The sequence below is a fragment of the Diachasma alloeum genome, unplaced genomic scaffold (assembly GCF_001412515.2).
Source record: "Diachasma alloeum isolate Michigan unplaced genomic scaffold, Dall2.0 Dall_scaffold_00296, whole genome shotgun sequence".
Lineage (NCBI taxonomy): Eukaryota > Metazoa > Arthropoda > Insecta > Hymenoptera > Braconidae > Diachasma > Diachasma alloeum.
The window spans coordinates 96,675-112,455 of NW_021680435.1; the positions used below are offsets into that span (position 1 = coordinate 96,675).

General features: G+C 33.5%; 2 protein-coding genes across 3 annotated transcripts in view; one reads left to right on the forward strand and one right to left on the reverse strand.

The window, feature by feature from the left end:
• Window positions 1–999: 999 nt before the first annotated feature.
• LOC107039317 lies at window positions 1,000–7,001 on the reverse strand. Of its 2 annotated transcripts, XR_003783082.1 has the most exons (4): window positions 6,955–7,001; window positions 6,816–6,879; window positions 5,335–5,336; window positions 5,096–5,177 (listed from the first exon to the last, which is right to left on the reverse strand). XR_003783082.1 is itself a non-coding variant. In XM_029126192.1 (3 exons), the coding sequence occupies exons 2-3, from the start codon at window positions 5,293–5,295 to the stop codon at window positions 1,302–1,304; spliced, it is 462 nt and encodes a 153-aa protein (XP_028982025.1). In that variant the 5' UTR covers window positions 5,296–5,336; window positions 6,816–6,942; the 3' UTR covers window positions 1,000–1,301. The 2 variants fall into 2 exon arrangements, 1 of the variants encoding a protein (XP_028982025.1); XM_029126192.1 differs by lacking the exon at window positions 6,955–7,001 and adding an exon at window positions 1,000–1,567 and having other exon boundaries at window positions 5,100–5,336; window positions 6,816–6,942.
• Window positions 7,002–9,823: 2,822 nt separating this feature from the next.
• The window catches only part of LOC107039316 (telomere length and silencing protein 1 homolog), a 10,651-nt gene continuing 4,693 nt past the window's right edge, over window positions 9,824–15,781 (forward strand). The window contains exons 1-4 of the mRNA XM_015258873.1: window positions 9,824–10,029; window positions 11,543–11,651; window positions 13,455–13,603; window positions 13,707–13,922. Of these exons, the coding sequence (XP_015114359.1) occupies window positions 9,899–10,029; window positions 11,543–11,651; window positions 13,455–13,603; window positions 13,707–13,922 (605 nt within the window). The 5' untranslated portion in view covers window positions 9,824–9,898. The remainder of the gene's footprint in view (window positions 10,030–11,542; window positions 11,652–13,454; window positions 13,604–13,706; window positions 13,923–15,781) is intronic.

Consider the following 15,781-nt stretch of genomic DNA (forward strand, 5'->3'; position numbering starts at 1 on the left):
TTTGTCGCAATAATGAGAGTATTTGATTTCTTTTTAGCCAAAAGTTTGCTAACTCCAAAAATTCGTTGGTTTATTCAAAAATCAAAATTATTCTTATGACTGAATACGTTGTTATCTCAATCAACACGATCATACGTTATTCCAAGTCAATTATAATTGAAGTGAGCATTTCGTATGTCGAATCAGGATGAATATTATTACGCGGAAAATGTTTGAGATTGTAGTAAAATGTCGTCGAGTTGAAAGAAGTTTATATTTCTTGACTAAAAAAAATGCATTAATTTACAATAAACGAATCACAGATTACGAAAATTCTACACAAACTTGGATATCACAAATTTCGTCCAATGTGATATACGGAAAGCCCAATTTAAACATCGGTTTCATTCGAGCAAACAACATTCAATTCATTCCTCAATGTAATCATCTCCTAGGTACGAATTTTTGATCAATTCATGAAAGTAGAAAATTGCTCGACTGGAGATTATGAGGTTTAAAAAAATAGAACTTTTCAATTTTTGTGGTGAATACATGTGACTTGACGCCCAGGACTATTTTATTTGATTCAAGTAAATGTATCCCGAGAAGAAATAATTGATATTCACCGTAAGATCTTATTTATTTGAAATTGGTTCAAATGTATAATACTTGTTTCAAGAAAGAAACATCTCAATAAAAATAAATTTTCTATCAGTGTATTCTCTGAATAATTCAGACAAGAATCGATTTAGGAAAATTCATCATAATACACATGGAATTTTCGTTTCATCCTGTTCTCCGTCACTTCCTGAGAGAAACTGAATAAAAATCCTATGCAATAGATTCTGAAACATCACGAGCATAAGCATGTCCGCCATCCACATACCCTGATGTATAGTAAGGTCGCCTGGGCGAGTACTTCTCACAGAAATTCGTACCCCATTTCAGCATAATCATAATAACCACAATGATAAACATGGCGAGGCAGGCGCTGGCTGGCCAAAAAATGTGGAAACTCATTTTTCCTGTGAAGAAAACTCTGAAAACTCTCAAATCGTACAGATTCCACTGTGCAAATACGCCCGCAGATTGCAACTCCAACTTTCAAATTTATAATAGAATTCTCTCTCTCTTCTCCCAATACGTTTAAAACTTTCGTATAAATTCGAAACTTTGAATTCAAATTCAAAGAAGAAGTTTGTTGATATTCTAAATCTCCCCTCTCAATTGACTGTTAAGTTCTAAAACTATTTTGTACGATCAGAAATCGCTGGAACGATTGATCAATGGACTGAGATAATTCGGTTAAATGTAGTGACAATTCAAATTTCACTCTCCCGTTTGTGGAGTTCCATGTACTCTTGGGGCTGTGGTGTACCTAATCTGGAGTCGTACTGGGCCTCCAAGTCCCCTTGCACTGATTCAGAGTAATGCGTCCCTTGGGAGGGATATCCTCGGGTTGAATAGGCTTGACCGGGTTGCAATGAGTACACAACCCCGTCGTTGAAGCCTCTTCTTATTGGGGTGAGGTCCAGGGGCGGGTTCTTGTGGGGTGTCACTACCCACAGTGGATGAATCCAACGATTTCCTTGGTTTTATCAAATGAAATTATTAATTTTGTTTCCTCCATTTATACAGAGGGAGAAACATTTATTAGAAATTAGTCCTAAATTTAATTTCATTAATATTCATGAATAATAACATTCTTTATTAAGGGGGGACTACTATGAGTTTTAAAATTCGCTGGGTATTGGAGTGAGTTTTATCAGGCATTGAAGATCGATTATATAGAAAATCAGTAGTGAAGCGGTGAACCGATTAAAGTTGGCTCAGCTCTGCGCTGAGTTTTCGAGGAATATCTCCGAATCTAAGAGAAATAGCAAAATTTTCATTATAACCTTTTTTGCAGCACTCAATTCACTCCACAAAAAAGGTTATGACAAAAAATTTGCTATCTCCCTTAGGTTCCGAGCTATTAATTAAAAACTGACCGACAGTCTAAATCGACTTAAATCGCTTCGCCACTGAAATTAATTGTTTAAAAATTAATGGTTCATTGTTCCTTTGCGCCGCAGATGCTTGAAGCATTAAAAATAGTCCATGGTCTCCAATTTCTGAGCTACAGAGGTTTTTTTTCAAAATTTTTGAAAACAGGGTATAATAGCAATTACGATTTAGTTTTACTTCCGGATGAAACCATTGTAATTGTTCAAATTTAAGTTTTGAATTTTTCGTGTTATATCGACCCATTATGATCCAAAAAGTCCGAAAATAACTATTTCAGACCGTGTCCATACGTATTCCGTTAATAAAAAATCCAGTGTAACGTTTTTTGGAGCCAATCTATTCAGCGTATTGTGTCATTAGATTTTTCATAAATGATGATAGTATACATTAAAGATATCATGATAATACTTTATTATATTATATTCTATAGTATACTATATTATAATACATTATGCATATTATTATTATCAATTTATTATTTCATTTTTTTATTATGCACATTATAGTTTATAATACATATAGCACTCGACTATATATTGTATATTATACATAGTATATATAATATAGTATCGTATTATCGTAATAACTTTGATGCATTGTATCATCGTTTATAAAAAATCTGACACAATACGCCGAATAAATTGGCTTAAAAAAAGTCACGCTAGATGAATTATCCTCTTTTAAAAAAAGAATGTAACGTTTTTTGTCAGCAATCTATTCCGCCATGCCTATGCTTAGGAATATTTCCACCTTAAACTTAAATACCTTTTTATTTAATTTCTTTCAAATTAGATGTATTAATTATCCATTATATATATTATAATAACGACAAAATAATATATGATATTAAAAAAAATTATATTTACATTTTTATTTTTTCATTCATTTCATTTTTTTAAATATAATTTTTAGATATATTGTTGATATCTTTATATTTTTTTTATATAAAGATTGTCTAATATTTTCATATATATATAAATGTATTTAATATTATAATAAAAAAATATACATAGAAAAATATTTCATATGTATACTTTCATTTTTTATCAATATTTTTTTTAAATAATTATATTATTATATTATATATGAAATATAAGCATATTATATATATAATATAAAATTTTTCAAGTCCTCCACATCCCATTAAAATTCCAATTATGTCCAAAAGTGAATGGTTTTAAAAATTGTTGACAAAAAACAGGCCATTCTTTTTTTAATAGTGAAAACGATCTTTAAAGAAAAGTATGGGCCATAAATAATTATTAATCATCTATGATAATAACTTAGCTTAACTTGAGGGCCATGAATTAAAAGCGCGCGGAGCGCGCGCCCTTTTCCTAGTATATAAAAAAATAGAATACATTCCTGAAACTTTTCCTTCGGAAACTTTGATATTAACTTCAGAAATTTAATATAAGATTATTCACTACAATTGACATACATTAAAGTAGCTCTACCCTTCGGCCGGGCTACGCTGTACTTTTGGATATTTCCAGTTTTTTAATTTTTCAACTAAATTGCATGGAAAAAATTTGAAAAAATTCAAACCCAGTCAGTATTATCTAAATTAAATTTTGCGAAATATTGATATTTGTCAAACATTTCCCTCTTATAAATAAATAATAAAACTTGTTTGCAAAACGGTGGATTATTTTTTATGAGGTATCAAAAAAATTCTTGATTTTTTCACATTTAATGAAAAAAAATCCAGATTTTAATCTTTGATTACAATGGAAATGTTGATTTTCGCATAAGACACTGGGTTAAATCCTGATTTTTAAACATTTCTTTTTTGAAAAACCAAAACGATAATTAAATTGGGAAAAAAATTAGAATTCCGAATCTAATCGAGCTTTCTGCAATTTTTTTGCAGTTTTCAATAATTTTTGAATTTACCGTAAGGGTAGAGCTACTTTAAGCACCATGGCGTAGGAAATACGCGCGCTGACTATTCTAGTGTACTCAAATTTGTCCTCGATTATTCAAACCCCTTTAATTCGCTTTAGTCGAAAACTGCGCCCACGTTATTCGTCAACTGGAGTGGGTCGATTTTGGACATTCCAAATCTGGGTTCGGGACACTATGTTTTATTTTCGCGAATATTCGTCTAATTCCAAACTTTATCATTCAAATTCAAGTGTCTTTCTATCGGAAAAACATGTGAAATAACTTCTAAAAGTTGATATCTCACATTTGACAGAAAAAAACACGGATAATCCGATATTGTTGGATGCCCCTTAACTATTCGAAAACTGATGCCACCACGGTGTAGGAAGAATTTCTATTTTATTCCGTAGAAACTGCGAAATCTTTCTCTCAGTGTAGTTAGGAATGAAATCATTGTTTATATGGCGGAAAGAATACTCTTATTAACTAAATTAATGTAATAATCGTTATTTGGAATCTAACAGAGATTTCATTTAGGATGAATGGATTATGCATTTCATATAATTAAAAATTTGTCATTCAAATGGATAATGGGTGTCATTAATATCCAACAACAGCATTATTGGAATGAACGTAAAAATCTAAGAAAGAAAGAGTTTTATTTCATTCAATGACGCGGACGAAAAAATTTTATAGAAAAACTTATCGAATTCGTTAAAAAATTCTATTGAATTTCTATTGAACTGTTCTATTAGTTTTTGGCCGATTCTACTGAAATGTTCAATAGAAAATATTCAGTAGAAAAAGTCAATAGAATTCAATTTTTCTATACAACTTATTCTATTGAGATATTTTCTATAGAATTTCCTCGGCTCAAATTTTCTAAGTTATTTCGTTTGATTTTCTTGATGAGAAGAAAAGAAAAATAAAATGAAAAAAACTTGGAAAATTTGAGTCGAGCAAATTCTATAGAAAATATATGAAAAGAATAAGTTATATAGAAAAATCGAATTCTGTTGACTTTTTCTATTGAATGTTTTCTATTGAACATGTCAATAGAATTAGCCAAAAACTAATAGGAAGTTTAATAGAAATCCAATCGAATTTTCTAATGAATTCGATAGGTTTTTCTATTAAATTTTTTCGTGCGTGGAGATGGAACGTGACGCTGTATCTAGTACACTTAGAATATTAGTCAGTAAGTAAATTCGTATAATAAATCTTACCCGTGTGTCTGTCCCGCCAGTAGTGTTTATAACGAGAGCAGGAGCAACAAATGATGTTGAAGATGAATATGATTCCACCTATGATAGAAAATATGGCGACTGTCACATAGAACGGTGTAAAATTTGAATAAATCTGGTGTTCTCTGTTGTATTCGTACTCCTTCCACGCATCACGATTCGCTAAGACGTCTGACATTTTCTATTTAGGTATGTAGATAATTTGAGATTCACTTACATCTGCAAACAATAAATTCATTATTTCATTTTTTTAATTTTATGTGCATTTTAATTAACCATCAAAGAAATTTATTTTCACACTTCACGAAATTCCTAATGCAGTCAACGAAATATCATGCATGAAAAAATTCAATAGAAAACCTTAGCGAATACGCTAGAAAATTCTATTCGAATTCTGTAGAAACTCGCGATTCTGGATTAACTGATATTATTTTATTCTATTTTATTTTATTTCAATTTGTGTCTTCACAATTGGATTAATTCAATTTTATCCATTCTTATTTTTATTATATATATATATTTTTCCTTAATTCACAAGTTATAGAATTAAATGAAGAGGAATTATGGTAAAGTTCAATGAAAAGTGTTTTTTTGTGATCAAAATAAACACAAAAAACAAAAGTCATTCGAAATCTCATTCGGGTAATCGAAAACTCTCTCCATGTATTCCAGAAAATTTTATCGCATTATTATTATTATTATGTAATTCTATGGGGATTGTATTAAAATTCTAGGGAATTCTCGTTAAAATTCATTTTTTTACGCAGATTCTATTAGATATTTGATAGGAAAAAGTCAATAGATTTCGACTTTTTTGTTTGAATTTTTCTCTTGAGATTTTTTCTATTAAAATTATTGGGCACGGATTTTTCAATTTTTTTCTGCTGTAATTTGTTTTATTTTGCATTCCAGGATCCGAGTGAAAAAAACTAGGACAATTCATGCCCAAGTATTCTCATAGAAAAAATTCCAAGAGAATATTCATATAGAAAAATTGAAATCTATTGACTTTTTCCAATCAAATATCTCACAGAATGAGCGCAAAAAACAAATAGAATTTTAACGAGAATTCCCTAGAATTTTAATAGAATCCCAATCGAATTTTCAAACGAATTCGACAAGTTTTTCTATTGAATTTGTCCATACGTGATGATAATAATCAGGGCATTTAATATTTGAACATGATCCGTCGACTTGAAACTTTCTTCTGAAATTTTCCCATGAAACCCTTCGTCATCGAAATAATTTTACATTCAACATTTATCATGACCACCCTCTTATTACTTTTCAAATACCTCAGGAAGAAAGAGTGTTGACACAATTTGTGAGTAAATTTTTCTGACAGATTTCAAAGTTTTCCACGATGAAAGAAAGATTCTCTCCCGAATTCTCGTAAACCTCGTCACTCGGAAATGAACCTTAACTATTTCCGAAAATTTTCTCTCACTAGTCGCCACTTAATTACTGGAATTATCTCATTAGTCATGACATTCCGTTCAAAATTCCTTCAACTGAAATCATCACAATGCAACAACAGAATGCAAAAAGAACGAGTAAAAAGAGCACTATTTCCCTTCAATTGTTGTTGAACCCAGAAAAAAAAATTCTTGACTCCCACAAAAGCTACAGGTGAATGGATGGAGTCATCAAAGGCGTGAACCAATATCATTGAGGAGAACAGAATAATTACTCACGTACCAAAAGTCACTTCTCGTTTCCCTCGATAAAGCTGGTGAATGTCTCGGTAATAATCTCCAGCTGGCTGAAAGAGGATTGTTTTAATAATTCCAGAATTAAAAAAAATAGTTTGAATCAATTCAGTCAAGTGGACGCTTACGTTGTGAATAATACGTCGCGGGGAGTGTGTTTGACCGTGTTTTAGCTCTTTACTGAGTCGTATATCGGGCGGGGCGCGTAAGCGCGGTGGTGGGGATGGAACGCGCGACATTACGGAGTGAAAAATACACGTTTTACCTTTTCGACTGCACTGTACATTAAAATCGTGACTCGTCCACCGGCCACTGCAGTCTGTTGTGGTCTATAGTTTCAGGAAACTTTCTATGGTGCTTTAGGAAAATGTTTACTAGTATTTAAAGAAGTTAACATTTAAAAAAATAACATTCCTTATTGCATCGTCTCAATATTACAAAAATCCAAATCGACTTCTGGCGATAGAAAATTAAGACGAAAAATTAAGACTCGAAACCAAGGGTCACGAGGGTCAGAATTAGAGTCGGGGTAAGGCCGGGTCATTATACGGGTCATTAGGGATGATGTGGGGATCATATTAGGAACATATGGGGGTCACGTGGGTGTCATATGAGGGCCATATGGGGGTCATATTCCGGCGATAAAAATTAAGACGAAAAATTAAGGCTCAGAGTACGGGTCATATAGGACTGATGTGGGGTCATTAAGACAATTAAAACGAAAAATTAAGATTTGAAATCAAGGGGGTCATAAAAATTAAGACGAAAAATTAAGACTCGAAGCCAAGGGTCACGAGGGTCAAAATTAGAGTCGGGGTAAGGCCGGATCATTATACGGGTCACTAGGGATGATGTGGGGATCATATTAGGAACATATGGGGATCACGTGGGTGTCCTATGAAAGCCATATGGGGGTCATATTCCGGCGATGAAAATTAAGACGAAAAATTAAGCTCAGAATACGGGTCGTATAGGAGTGATGTGGGATCATTAAGACAATTAAGACGAAAAATTAAGATTTGAAATCAAGGGGGTCATAAAAATTAAGACGAAAAATTAAGACTCGAAACCAAGGGTCACAAGGGTCAGAATTAGGGTCCCGATAGGGGTCAGAATTCCCTAATTCTGAGCCTTATCGGGACCCTTCCCGGTAAGGCTCAGAATACGGGTCATATAGGGGTGATGTGGAAATCATATAAGGAGCATATGGAAGTCATGTATGGGTCTCATATGAGGGTCATATGGGGCTCATACTCCGGCGATAAAAAATAAGCCGAAAAATTAAGACTCGAAACCAAGCGTTATAAGGGTTCAGGATTAAATTCAGGATACGGATCCGGAGTAAGGTCATAATTAGGGTCACGATAAGGGTCAGGATAAATGTGAGAAGTAGGGTCCGAATAAGAGTAAGATAATAATGAGATCAGATGAGAATGAAGATCAAAATAAGAGTTATATGGGGTTCATGTGAGGGTCATTGGTGATATGGGGCTTTTACGGCGTTGACCGTGGCCTTTTTCTAAAAACAAACCAATCGCTCCTAATGGGTCGCATGATAACCGCGAAGGGTTGGCGAGTGGAGCGAGCAGGTGGCGAAGCCCAAGAGGTCTCAATAATTTATAATTTGATTTATTTTCTACCTCGCATAGATTAGGTGCTAGGGCGATTTAAACAATTAAATTGTTAATAACAATGAGAACACCCCGTTAAAAAAAAATAACCGAAAAATTTGAAAGTAGCGATCCAAAAAACATGAATTCCACACATGAATCTTACGGACTCCGAAATATTTTTTTCGTATCTCGAACCATTCACTCGCGGAACTGTAATAAACGAAAACGTAGGTAGTTTGCCCCATTATGCAACACAAAAACGTTAATATCTCATTAACGGCTAGGTGCAGGGAAAATTTTCAAAAAACGAATTATATGTAAAATTTAATGGCGAATATTTTTCATTTGAACTATTCTCTATCTCCATCGAGTTGGCCGAGAAACGCATCGGAGTGTACTGACACCTCACGCAAGTGCTTATGCGCCGTCGTGCGATACTCGTGGGAAAAGTGTATTTGGCTCGTGGGATTATATCACTCGCCTTCGGCTCGTGCTCCCACGAGCCAAAAAACTCTTTTCGTGAGAAGACCCGGTAAACCGCGATTCTAACCTCGCTTCGCTCGGTTTGATCGCGGTTTACGGGCCTTCTGACGAAAAATTGCATTCATCACACGGTCCAAAAGTATTTTCTGACGAATGTGATTATAGGCCGAGCCTTCAGCTCGGCCTACAAAGCCACGTTCGTCAGAAAATACTTTGTGGACCTTGTGATGAAAATAACTATTTCCGCACTCCTAACAAAATATACTATTTTGTCAGTAGGCCCGACAACCGCGATTTAACCGAGCGAAGCGAGGTTAAAAACGCAGTTTATCGGGTCTAGTGACGAAAACTATTTTTGGGCATAACTGCAGGGTATAATTCGATTTTTCTTCGTAAATGCAGGGAGGAACGTAGGTTATATGTCATTTCAAGGATCGTCAAAAACAACGGAAATCCGAGGAATGAAATAAGCCACTTCCCTCCCGTCATTTGGGGAAGGAAAATCGAACTTTCCGTGCACATATGACGAAAAATAGGGTGTGCACTTCGAGCAGGAAAAACTTGACTTTCCGTCCTATGTGCAGAATACACTATTTCTTCACAATGTCCGTAAATGGCGTCTCAGAGACACGAAGTGTAGTGAAATGTAAACGACGTTTTACAGATTGTGTGATGAAAATAGCATATTCGAACTCCTCAGGACAAAATTAGTTATCCTGTCACAAAAAATTGGACATTTTGGATTTGACGAATGCAATGCTTCATCCGGATGCAAAAAACACAAGAATAACACGTATTCAAATACCGGAACTACCCGACGCCCTTGTTAGTATTACCAGTCAACACCAGATGGAGTAGAGAATAATAATAATAACAATAGCTACACAACAATAATATAACCTCATAATGAATAAGTCAATCATCAGAGAGTGTGTGAGAAGGAAATTCTTCGGTTAATTTCAATTTATCCAGGGAAATGAACGGAGAAAGTGAAGGAACAATGGAAAAGGTTGAGTTCAAGAAGCGAATAAGAAATAAACCTCTCAGAAAACGTCAACAGGACTCCGATGAGAGTGGAAATGAGGAGGAGAAAGAATCCTCCGTTCGGTAAATATTTCAGAAAACAATTTGAATAGAGTTTATGATTATTATTTTAATTATTGGAATATGAAGTACTAGAGCAGATGAATGAATTTCACTCCCGCCCTTGGGAGGAAAATTGATCAGTCTCGTTTGAGGGTATTATAGCGGGGTTACTCTGCTCCAAAAATTGAAATTTGCTCCAAAAATATCTCAAGATTTTGCTTGACATAAATTTTTCAGCACGATCTCAAATTCAATTAGCCATTAAAAACTTTGAATTGATTCGTTTAGAACATTTCACACAAAATTATTTCTATTCAAAGGGTATGCATATGATTTTAAACCAATGAAAAAGTGCTTTTGTGTTCATATAACATATCGACGTGTGAAAGTGTTTAATAGAAAAATTTAGTGAATTCACTAGACAGTTCTATTGGATTTCTATTAAAGTCTCTATTAGTTTTTGGCCGATTCTATTGAAGTTCTGAATAGGGGAGGGTGGGATAAAATGGACACTTTAGACTTTTTTAAAATTGTGCATAACTCGGAAATAAATTTATCAATTCAGTTCAGTTCAGTTATGCTCGTCACAAAGGGAAAGAATTGTTCTTTGTATTGAAAAAAAAAAATTAAATTTCATCAACATTTCAATCTCTCATTAACATTTTTAAAAAAGTCAAATGTATCCGTTTTACCCCAGCCTCCTCTAGAAGATATCTGTAGAAAAAGTAAATGGAATTTGACTTTTCTGTGTTTCTATTTCGATATTTTCTATAGAATTTCCTCAAAATTTCCAAGTTTTTTTGGTTGATTTTCTTGATGGACGGAAAATAAAAATAGAATGAAAAGACTTAGATAACTTGAGCCGAGGAAATTCTATAGAACATTCCTCAATAGAATAAGTTGTATAGAAAAATCGAATTCTATTGACTTTTTCTGTAGAATATTTTTTATTGAACATTTCAATAGAATCGGTCAAAAACTCATAGAAAGTTCAATAGAAATTCAATAGAATTGTCTTACGAATTCGCTAGGTTGTTCTATTAAATTTTTTCCTGCGTGTCATTTTGTACATCATTTTTTTCTGCCGTATTTCATTTATCGTTTTATATTATTTTGTTCAAATGACCTATATTTCCTATATTTCTTTTTCAATCAATTGTGTTGGATTTCTTATAAAATTTCTTGTATAACTCGAATAAAATCAACTCCCATGCAGAAGCGAAAAATGATAGTTTACAAAGTTTCAAGTTTTTCTCCGATTTTTTGGTACACAATTGTATGTTCCCGAAGAGCCCATATCAAATTCTAAAAATGACTATTGCATATTCTCCTAAAAACGGTTTTTATCTGCTTTTTTAAATTTCGGGGACGAATTCAAGATCTAAAGTTCTCAAACCTGTAATTTTCCGAAATTTCCATACCGTTCTCCCCCCCNCCCCCCCCCCCCCATCCTCCCGCCCTTCTGTCATACCCTTCACACTCCATTACTACTAATAGAATACTTTTCCAAAAAAAACAATGCTATTTTTACTAGGAATAAAGTGGAGGAGATGAAAACTATTCAGAAATTGAGACAACGTCCAAATGGGGTTAATATCATCGGCCTAGCCCTTGGTGAACAAGGAACTGCAGAAGTAGCTAATGTAAGTGGAAAATTTATTCATCAATGAAAGTGATGAAACGTATGTGTACGAATCCTGACGATAAATTATATCAAGAAAAAATCGCAAGAGATATCTTTCAATTTCAATAATGAAATCATTGCGATGAACAATAATTTCAGGATCTAACAATTTTTTGACTTTAGAGCATGCAATAAGTTCATGCTTCGAATGAGATGTGGCAATTTGTTTGTCTGAAGAAACTGCCAAAATGTGGTGCCAAATAATAAATTCCAGAAATTAAGAAATACGTTGAATATGCAAAAAAGTTCGGCTATTGGGACAGGGCTAGTTACTCTACCTAATTTCGGGAGAAAGATTTTTAAAATTCAATATCGAAAATCTGTTCAGTCAAACACTAGTGATCGAATGTACAAGACTAAATAATAACTTGAATATAGGCATGTTTCACAGGTTCTCATTGAATTTTAGAACATTATATTCGCTTTTGAAGAAGACAAACGTTTCATTCCATTGCCTTCCGCATTTATTTTAGCATAAATAGGGGAGAGTGGAGCAAAATGGAACAGTCTAAAAATGACTGTTTGATGCAATTCAAACAAACAAATTTCTTTTGTTAAGGCCCGGGTGTACTATCTTTCGAACGTTATCTCGATGTTTTTTTTCATGTTTCGTCATCCGAAATTGTCAGTTGAGTCCTGCATCATGCAGAAGTTTTGAAAAATTATGAATGAATAATAAAAAAAAAAAGAGAAGAAATTCTTAATTTTTTCAAAGAGCATTTTTAATTTATATTCAAAATAAGTTGAATAACAAGAAATTGAAAAATGTATCGGATTTACGGTGACAAATGGCGGCCTGTAACCCAATATCATCCAGGGGGAAGAGTGATTTCGTAAATCATTTCCCACACTGCACACAGACATTTATTACGGAAAAGGCTCTTTGAAAAAGTTTTTTAATCACACTTTTATCGCATAAAAATGGCAGATGACATACCACTGTTTTGAAAATTGAGATGCCTAGCTGTCCCTTCCCATGAGGAGTCAGTGTTTTGTTATCCACCATGGAAAATGACAGCTAATAGATAATTTGCCACAGTGAATCAGATATTTGTAATTTCCACTTTTTTCAACTCATTCTGAATCTCAATTAAAAACACTCTTTGAAAAAGTTCAGAATTTTTTCCATTTTTCTTTTTACCATTCTATCATAAATTTTGGGAATTTCTACATGATGTACCACTCAATTGATAATTTTGGATTACGAAAGATAAAAAAATTCCAGATAACATTCGAAAGATAGTACACGTGGGCGTTAAATTTTTTTTTCATCAACTTTTTTTATTATTGGGAGTACTGATCAGAATAATAGTTTTCTGCTCGCTTTATAATTCAATTAATTATAATTCCATGGATTAGATTAGGCCGATAACACTTTTCCTTGTTCATTCGATTGAAATTCACCACCACATTTTCCTTTTTCCCCCTCTGAGTTTCCCCCTGTTTTGATTTAATCCATTGACAAAATCGTCATCACAACTTCTCAATAATTTTTCATTCCACTGAGTGAAAAAATATTATTCTCATTAGTGCTCTCACGAATGAAAAAAAAGTAAATAAAAAAAATTTTTTTGCTTGAATTGCGTCAAACAGTCATTTTTCGACTCTCTCATTTTCCCCCATGTTTCATTTTGCCCCACTCTCCCATATATAAATTAGTTCGGGCACTGAACGGCTTTGATCACTGGTCCATTCACCCTCGGATATCCTTAACGCTCTCGAGTTATCATTCTTATAAATGAACCCTTGTTTGCATTTTCAGTCTTCAGATCCTTTCAATACTAAATCCGGGGGTATGGTCAACATGAAAGCCCTCAAGAATGCAAAATTCAAGCAAGATGATGCCTATGATACTGGCATAGGCACACAGTTCAACGCGGAAACGAACAAGCGTGATGAGGATGAAGAAATGTGAGTGACATTTCCAATCCAGATGGCAGGAAGAATTTCCAACGCTTTGGACAGTTCATAATCATTCAAAAAATTTTATTAAAAACCCCGTCATTCTGTTTAGGGTGAAATACATTGAGGAGGAACTATCGAAAAGAAAAAATACGTCGAGTAATGATCCTTCGAGTGGGCAGTCTGGGGGAAGGAATTACTGTTCACCTGAGGAGGCTGCTCTCCAGGCAGTTCCCGAGCATCTGAGACAGAGTTCTGCCCACAGGAGTGAGGAGATGTTGTCAAATCAGATGCTGTCGGGAATACCAGAAGTGGACCTTGGAATAGAGTAATTATTATTTTTTTCATTGGAGGGATGAAAGCTAACATGAACTAGTTACTTGTTTACATTTTGTGTTATTGAATACTAGTATTCAATAACATGGATCTAGATCTGTGCGCGCGCTTATCTTTTTGTTGTGGAAATGAAGAAATCGAATTTATTAAACTTCATATACTCATAGATGTTTTATAAATATTGATGACTTAGAGAGAATTAAGAGAATGAAGAGAATGAAGAGTGAAACATCAATGAATAATTTCTAATTTTCGATGAATTCTTTTTTTTACTTTTTAAAATAATCTAATTAAAATCTGTAATTGTTGAAAAATGAGGGGAGGGTTATGAATTAATTTCTCAAAAAACTGAAAAATTTCTTGAATTCTTCGGAAAATTCCAGTTTTCCAGATAACTGTAGCTCTTCAAAGATTTTTCTCGAATTATTTGGGAAATCGAAGAATTTTCATGAATTTTGTAGAGTTTAGAATTTATGTATGAAAATCTGAGAACCAAGAATTGATCATTTGTGCGTATGATAAATATGAAAAAATTAAAATTTGGGAAGTGAAGAATAATTTGTGTTAAAACAATTTAGAAATACTATGTTTTTTTCTCATGATCAACAATTAGGCAATTTGGATATGTTTTTTGATATAAAGATAAATGTCACACATGAAAAAATGAAAAATATGACGCAGAAAAAAATTTTGCCATTTGAAGAATTAGAAGATACTGGGGATTTTTTTCAGCGACTACTTCACGTGACTCATTGACCAATCAAAATTGAGGATTAGCGGTCAGGCATTTTCGAGATATTTCGATATAAAACCACAACGTCACGTTTCTTTCATCTTTAGTAAAATAGGATTAAATTATTCTTATATTGCAATTTCTAGATAAAACATCAGGAGATTTTTTTTTCTACAGAAAATATCTGGAGTTACGAAAAATATCTCTTGAATTTCCTATAAAATCATTAATTTTTTTAAAGGATTATAGAATCGACTCAAAGGTGATAATTAATTTATTATACAGGGTGACGTCAGCCCCTTGTTTACAAATTGCAGGCAGATATAGAATAGAAAATCGGGAATCCAATGGAACAAAAATTACTAAATTCTGATAATAGACTTTTAAATGATGAACATTAGAATTTTTCAATGCTTCAGCCAATTACATTGCGATTGACTACCGTTATGATTGGAGACGATGACGCAGTTGTCAATGGGACTTGATATGATAGTTAACATCGCTCTTAATGTTGATAAAATTATCGGTTCATGGCTGCAATGATCATTGCTCAAATTATCGTACATAATGGTGCTCCAACTATCGCACATAATGTCGCTAAAATCATCGCAGTAAATATCGGCGGGAGCCTACTACGATGCTATTGGGTAGGAGACAGTGGGGCAAAATGAAACAGCGGAGAAAAATGAAACAGTAGGGGAAAATGAAATAGTCAAAAAACGATTGTTTGACGCAATTCAAGCGGAAACAAATTTTTTTTTCTTCATTTTTTTTGTCAACTTTTTTTTTATTCTTAGGAGTACTGATGAGAATAATAATTTGCCATTTAGTACAATAAAAAATTATTCAGACGTTTTAATGGGTGAAGATTTTGTTAATGGATTATTCGATTGAAATTCAGCATCACACTTTCGTTTTTCCCTCTCTGGGTCTCTCCCTGGGCCTTTAGTCCACACGCAATACCCCCTTCCCGTGTGCACTTCTAGTGCGGTCAGGTTTTGAGGTGTTTTCTTATGTTTTCGGGTATGAGAAATCCGAATCCGGTGGTATTTTTTATGTAAGTGCGTGCAATTAATAGTTATAAACAAATTAAGTGGTTTTTTTGATGATTTTTTTTT